Raw genomic sequence first — 7,845 nt, 5'->3', positions numbered from 1 at the left:
AAGTAGACAAGGAAGTCTATGGCTTATTATACGTCTCATCTATGAATACTGATGCTACATTTGGGCTCTTTGTCTCAGCTCCGGACAGGACCCCCAGCATCTCCATGGTAACGTGACTCCAACTCAGGAATCCATTCTCTGTCTGTAGCCTACCGGTCTGGATCCCATAGCGAGTCCGAGTTCTCCAATCAAAAACAGTTACACAGCAGTGTAGTGTTTTTTTTTTTTTGCCGCAGTTATTCCTTTACTGAAATGTCTGATGGGATACCTTAACAGGATTTCTGTCAGCCGTTCAAAATTCGTTAACTATAGGCTGCGGTTTGTATGGGAGTCTTTTCAAGTCAGAAATTTCAGGTTTCTGTGTATAGATTTTTCCCTGAGGCAACCTAACAAAAAAAAATCCATGTCAATTAGCCTAAGTAATCAGTCAGTCGGCCTATGCGAAGTTGCGCCCTTGGTGGCTGCTGCTATCTGCCAGTGCCAATCTATAAAGCAAACCCTGCTGTCCAGTGCAGGACCTGAGCCGGGGCGACGTCACGGGATTTGGAGAGGGCGACAGTGTGCCTTTACGACTCAAACACACTGTGGCATGTTTACCGTGAGCAGAGTTTGACTGATCCGACTTGCAGAGCGCGTATGGTGTCACTCTGTTTGGGATGGGATAGAGAACGACGAGGGGCAACATAGCTGCTCTCCGGTCCTTCTAAATAATATGAGAACCTTTGTGTTACGGCTGGTGAGTTCAGGAGGATCCAAGGGAACAGTTTACACATCAGAAATGTCCACAACAGCAAGTCCAACCATTCCCTCCTCACAGCTGACATCGGATCAACTCACAGTGATCGTTGCATCTTGTAAGTAAAGCCTTTAATCTCTCAAAAATATCAGATTTTATATAAAAGCTTATCTGCCAGATAGGATGGACACATTTAATCTCTGGCATATTTTAATATCTTGTTGCTGGGAGGATCGCCTGCCCTTTAGCCTATTACTTTATATCAGTAGATCTGAGGAAGAAGTTAACTTAGAAAAACATTTTTTTTTTAAAAATGCCTGAAAGTGGTTGATTTTACTTTTTCTGCCCCGTTGTTGGCTTGCTGATGAGTAGTATCTCACTTTATCCAACCATGCTGTAGCAATGTGATAAGGGTTGTACTGGATGATTTGTTTGCCAAACTAGTCACTGTTGATAGCAGCTGATTTGCTTGCCACATGCCACTTGAAGCATTCCATAAATATCATCAATGCCTTCAGAAACAGTCTGTTATCTTCTAGCTGTCATTGTTCTTGATAGACTAAAGAAGAGTATATCAGGAGAGGAATTTCATGATTCCACTTTTTTAAGTTTTTCAAGTGTTGAGACTACAACTGTCAATCAAACTATCCTTGTGCATCACTTTCCTAAAATCAAATTCACAGATTTAAACTGACAATTAAAAGGTCAAAACAGTGTTCATTAACAATATAAAGTTCAACTTCTCTGGTGCTTCTGCATTAGCCAACCATTAGCAAAAAAAATGGTGTGATTACTGAACGTTCCCTTCTCTCCTCCTGTTTCCAAACAGTTTCTTCTCTGGTGTTCTTCGTGGTAATTGTGGTGTTGCTGTCCATTATTTACCGTAAAGATCCTCAGTGCTGCAAAGTCCGTTCCTATCAGGAGTCACATGGAGATATGGTAAGCCCTTAGAAAAACAAATGTGAGAATGTGCCTTTTGTGTTGTGGCTTTGTAGAGTGACCTGTGAGTTCAGTTTTGATCCTGATCCAGCACAGTGGTTCACAGCAGATTGAGTGAACCCGGGCCCAGTGACACCATGCAAACCCAGTGCAGCACCATTAAGAAGTGTCAGATTCAATTTGCATGGCTGTGGGAAAAGGCCTAGAATAAACTTGATATGATCATTGTCAGGCCATGGATATGTCTCGATTGAATTAGCTGATTATCTGCCCTCCAGAAATATCTCTGAGTGCCACAGTAACTCTAATGGAATTGGACAGAATTAGCACTTAGTACACATATTGATGTTAGTTCAGCATCAATGTAATTATATCACCGCAAATCAAATTTTGGCTTATGCATTGGCATCGCAGGTAAAGCAAAACAACATCATCTTTAAACATTTCATAGGGTTATTTTTTGAAGGTAGCATAGACATTTTATATCATTATTGATTTGCTATATGTATGAAATAGAAGCTAAGCCTTAATGCCTGAGTGCTAGTAGCATTGTCTGACCTGGAGGTGCAGGCATCTCTAGTCTTACAAACTGAAGTTAAGTGTTGCTGTAAAGCTGTAGGTAATGGTGCAGGAAACAGAAGAGGAAATGTAAATTCTCCACAGAGGTAACTCTAAAGTGGCTGCCCATTCTCCATGCTTCCTCTTCCTGGTCCGTGTCTCACCTCCATAGGTCCCAGGGGTGAAGTCGGAGCGTTATCTTTGCATTGCAGGGACACAACTCATACCTTCCCTCCCTCGCGGACAGGAAGCTCTGTTTGTCTGTGGTCTTACTGGATAAGTTCTGTTGTCCCATGTTAGGAACTAACTGTTCCACTGGTACGTATCGGCCATGCTGAGCTGTGGCTGTGGCTGCACGCCTGCTTGGTGTGTCAGATAAGACAACACCGGCTAACTGTGTCTAAATGTATTGTCAGCTGGAGAGTCCAGCCTGCATGGTAAACTATAGGAACACATATATAGATATAGAAAACACAGAACACATGACCTCAGGGAGCTCTAGGAAGGAGGTGAAAGACTTGTAGTTTTATGGGGTTATTCATTTATTTCAGAACTATTAGATCTTGTCCTCAAACTTAATCTTATAGTTAATTGAGATGTGTGTTTGGAAAGAGAAAGGCTGTGTTTGTTATCATCAGAAGCACAGAGAAATTGACGGTCAGACTGTGAGGGAAGCACACCCGAAAACACAACTCTTTCACTGTGTCCCTATGGAACATTTCATGTCTTCTATCAACTTCATAGTCACATACCTCTCCCTGCTTCAGTTTGCAGCATGAATAGTGGCCAGACCCCACTGTGGGTGTTGGGGACACGGGGGACAATGGATCTCCTTTAGGTTGCAGCGGTGAAAAAGGCACGCTGCCGACGGGTCCTCCCCCGATTTCAACACTGATTTTACACGGTTGTGCTTTTTCACACTGGATGAATCAGTGGCAGGAGACAAAAGCACAACTCTCCCTTTTTCTCTTTCCTCAAGACTTTTTTTTTTGCCCCTTAAAAGTACAAACCAGTGAGGGAAAGTGACCTTTGACATTATCTTTTCGGTGTCGTCTCTCTCACTCACATGCTGTAAGGGTTATGGCAAAGGTCATTAGAGTGCGTTACTCTAAGTTTGAGTGATGTCATTGTTTAAGTGGGCCTGGGAAAATGATAGATCTGACATTTTGATGCTATCCAACGTCATTGTATGCTCAGCCTCCAGTTTTGTTGCTTCTTGGTGAGAGCAAATCTCATTGGTAATAGCAGCAACCGTGGTCCTAACATCTCAAATCCCCATGCTGGATTTAAATCTCAGTCAGGCAACAAATTGACTTTGTTGTAACGCCGGCCCAAATGACGTATGAGACCGTTCACTGGAGTGCGCTCGTTAAGAGGTACCTGCTGCAGTAACAAGGGGGATACAGAGACACTGAAAAGACCACACTGTGTGGTTTGTTGCCTAGGGACCCTGATGACACAGTGGGACACTGCATTGTTCTCCAGACAAAGGGGACTCGTTTAGACCCAAGGCAATCACCTAGTTTTCCGGCAGCCTTTTTTCAGGATTCCAGCACCTCATACAGTGGGACCCCGCTGGGTCTTGTTTAAGAAGGGGTGGGACTGGGAGGAGGCACGGAAATCGGAGGGTGGTCGTCTTATTGGTTGGATAATTTATGGTATTGCTAAACCAGCCAGTGTCTACAGTGATTAAATAAGGCATGAAAATTGGCCAATTAGGCTGAAATTAGTGGATTTTTGACTAATTACAGGATTAGGCACCAAGGACCCATGGTGCAGATAACCAAGTAAAGATAGAATTTGATGCTTGGAACTGAAACAATGTAACACAATATTAATACCTGAAGTTCTGCCATGCTGCATCCTTTTAACTCTCACAGATGCACTCATTACTGTCCCTGTGTGTATTTGTACCAGGATGCTCCTCCTCAGTACTACAGCAGCAGACAGACGCTGGTGGGGTCGCCTTGTCTGGAGCAGACTCAGGTCATGAATGACAACAACACTCAGGTGAGAGAGCATAGGCATTATCTGCTATCAACCATGCAATGCAGCAATCTTCCTCTCTGTGTACACATGCTCACAATACCCCCTTTGCATACAACACATACAATACAATACACATATCTGTGGGTAAGACACCCCCCCCCCCCCGAAACAATAGGTGCTACTGTTTAAAGTGAGTATGACAAGGTTTATTTGGACTGTTTCCAACAAATCATTAAACATCAAAGCTTCTGTTTCCCATCCCTTTAACGCCCCCCCTGTATTTTGGCCTGTGTGTGCCTCAGCAGGCGGGTCAGCTGTTCTACGTGGGCCTGCCCTCCAGCTACAGCCTGCCCTCACTCGACGCCCCCCTGCCAAGGCTTCCCTCCTACGAGAGTGTCAGGAAGAAGGACCGCCAGAGGCAGATCCACATGATGATCGCAGACCGCTTTGGCCTCAATGGACCCATTATGACTGAGGTAAGGCAAATTAGGGATTACGACTGTATCACAGCAATTACATGCAGTCCTCAGGCATAAATGACACGGAGACAATGGAGTATTTCAGCTGCCGTGCGACCACAGCAGCTGGTAATAGGAAAGATGTTTTACTCCTATTATACTTTCAAAGAACTTTCAAAGAATCCTAAACCTCATATAACCTCATCTTATTACGGAGGCCCCTCATCTGCAGTTTTCACAATGGAGGGAGATAATGAGAAGTAGGCTGTCTCTATTATGACCATGCTGTCATACAATATTGTAACAAGAGCTTGTTCAAAGATTAGACAGCATTCAGAGTGCTGTAAACAGGATGCACTATCGGCTCATCTAATGTTCGCCGTCGAGGTTGTGCTGGCGGCCGCTTTTCAAGGTTTTACCGTGTTGATCTTTCGCTGAGCTTTTGACTTGCACAACGCTTGAGCAAACAAGGTAATGAGAAAAAGGCACATCAAACATAATTAAAGCCTGCATCCTGAGTGCAAACAGTGCCTGAGAACGCAGCTTTGTGCTCCTGTCTTCTACTGTTTTTTTCTTCTTTGACCTCCCCTCCTTTTCCTTAATTAAACAGTCCCTAGCATGACTGCCCTTCTCCTACGCACACACACGCACGCACACACACACACACACACACACACACACACACACACACACACACACTTTCTACTCACCCTGTCACTAGTCCCTGAAAAGCCCCCTCCCCCCTGTTAGGAGGGTTCAAATGATGCCCCTAAATTTCCCCTGTCTGTCTTGTGGCCTGAGGCAAGATAGTAGTAAAACTTTGTGGCCTGGTATGTGTGTGTGGAGTGTGTATAGGGCAAGGGTAGGGTTGTAGGGTTGGACTTGTCGCCCGAGGGCCCCCAAGCAATTAAAAGATAAGAGGACTCAGTCAGGGAGTGTGCATCTGCCTGATGTGATCAGAGAGATAACGCATTGGAGGAGCACATGTTCAAGGCAGCCAATGTGAAGACAGATTAATCAGTAATGTAAATACAAACATGTTCCAATTATGCTTTGTGTTAGATATCAGGGATCAGGATGCTCTCTAAGCAGCACATTCATCCTGGGAAATACCAGGGCTAATCTTAGTGGAGACACTATCAATTTAACAAGTTTGTTTTTTCACTTTTCTTTCCGTCCTCTGCCAGTGTTTTCATTGTCCTGAGTGGCTTTGCAAAAACAAAGACTTAAAAACACTTGCTCATTGTTGTGCTGGAGGAACCTGACTTCCTTTAGTATACTTTTTCATCAAGTACAATGTGTTAAATTGTCAACAAAATTAAGCATTCAGTCAAAACTAACAGAGTTTGTAAAGCACTAATTCCTAAATCTTTCTTGCTGTTCTGCCTTTCTTACAGCCACCGCCAACATATGAAGAGAGTATCTGCCAATCTGTGGAGCTGCCATACAACGTCCTCTCGTCTCACCTGGACATCTCCCATCCTCAGACTGTCTACCCAGGGCACGCTGACACAGGGCCTGACGCTCAAACTGACACACCTGCTCAGCGCTCCATCCACAGCGATCCCAACAGCACCATTCTCCCCGTGTGATCCTATGGGCGCTCCTCTCATCATGTCGGAAAGTTGTCTGATGAAAGGGACAAACTGTAAAAAAAAAAACAGATAGCTTTCATGCAGGTGAAGCTGCCAAATGAATATGAGATTATAGACTGATTGAGATCGGGTCCTCCTGACTTCTATACAAGCTGATTCAGATACCTCAAGCATGAGTGTATGAGAGCCGGCTAATGTTGCTCATGAGCTGAAGAGTGACCAAAGAGGAGCTGCACACCCTTCGGGGCTGATGCTTCGTGGCACACTTGAATGTCAAAACACTTTGGGACAGTTGCAGATGAATTGGATTCTAGTAGAGAAAACTACTGATTGTTTTTCACCATTTTGAAATAGAAACCGTTCATATTACCTGAGGTGGCTGGTACATCTCAGAGAGGATGCACTGTACCATTAGGGAAAAAGAGACTCTTATGAAAATCATGGACTATGTATTAGTGTGAGCATAAAAATGACCAAAAAGGGAGGGGCTCTTTACTTTGTGGATTAAAGTGATGATGTGGATTATACTGTGTATGTGAACATTGTTAATTTGGCTTCACTGTTTGCTCTCCTCGTTTTTTTCCTGCTGTTTCTGAGCCAGAAACCTAGCTTCATTGACCAGAGGCTCATTGTGTGGCTTGCAACGTTACCACAGGCCTATTTGAATAGGAATTGCTTTAATATGTCTCTGTACCCCGCTGAGGCTGCGCTACAGCTGCAGCTCGCGGTTCAGCTTGGGAGAAGGTGAGTAAATTAAACTACGGTACTTATCCCAAGGTTTTAACTTTATCACAACTTAACTCAAGGTTTCAACAAAAGTAAAGATTTTTCACTTTTCACTTTGCCTCGCTTTATTTCTCTGTGAAGGCTGCTGTACCTCTGTGGTTGATTTCTCACTTCCTTTTCATGTTTTGTATCCATACTTTTCCAGAGTGTATTGGGCCTGCTTTTCTCAAGCTAAGACAGAAAGATGGATTTGTATGTTCTCTTCTCTAAAAAGCACTGCCAGTTGTAAAGCTTCAAGGAGCAGTCACTGAGGTGAAAGTGAAATGAAAACAATGGTGAAATACCAAGTTCCTTGTCAAGACCTGTTTGTTTTTCTGGAACCCATGTTACATTACACCAAGTCACGTATGCCCACATACCAAGTTCTTACCCTTCAGATTCTCATGTATTTATGCAAGTAAAATGAGTTACTGCTCATGATTTCTCTATAAAAAACAATATTGATCGTTATGCGCTGTTGAAATGACACAGTAGTAGGAGATGATGGATTTTCTTTGTGTTTGACAAGAGCAGAGAAATCACGGCTCTTGGATGGCGCTCATAGCAAGGTTGACCTCTGACATCTAGTGGCCACCTGAAGAAATGCAGTCACAGACATAACTTGCCTCTCCCCTCACACTTGGAAATTCAGTGATTAAAAGAGTGAGAGAGAGAGAGAGAAAGAAATCTTCATTTTGGGCAGCATAGCTATACACAGCCTATTAGGAGCCTGCAGGCGGAGCATTGTCCATCAGTCTCCTCTGACTGAAAGAGACACAGATGCCAGTGTTTGCAAATCTCTTAA

The 7,845-nt window shown here is 43.8% G+C and overlaps 1 protein-coding gene across 1 annotated transcript; it reads left to right on the top strand.

Annotated features, from left to right (window-relative positions):
- Nucleotides 1–674: 674 nt before the first annotated feature.
- LOC139655907 (uncharacterized) lies at nucleotides 675–6,272 on the top strand. The gene is made up of 5 exons (XM_071533321.1): nucleotides 675–854; nucleotides 1,566–1,675; nucleotides 4,151–4,243; nucleotides 4,525–4,698; nucleotides 6,078–6,272. The coding sequence occupies exons 1-5, from the start codon at nucleotides 713–715 to the stop codon at nucleotides 6,270–6,272; spliced, it is 714 nt and encodes a 237-aa protein (XP_071389422.1). The 5' UTR covers nucleotides 675–712.
- The last annotated feature ends 1,573 nt before the right edge of the window (nucleotides 6,273–7,845 follow it).

The sequence above is a fragment of the Centroberyx affinis genome, unplaced genomic scaffold, assembly GCF_046629955.1.
Source record: "Centroberyx affinis isolate AG114_WGS23_722 - 3 ecotype Tasmania unplaced genomic scaffold, CSIRO-AGI_Caff_v1 ptg002360l_1, whole genome shotgun sequence".
In the NCBI taxonomy this organism is placed as follows: domain Eukaryota; kingdom Metazoa; phylum Chordata; class Actinopteri; order Beryciformes; family Berycidae; genus Centroberyx; species Centroberyx affinis.
This window is presented reverse-complemented; position numbering and strand designations above follow the sequence as displayed.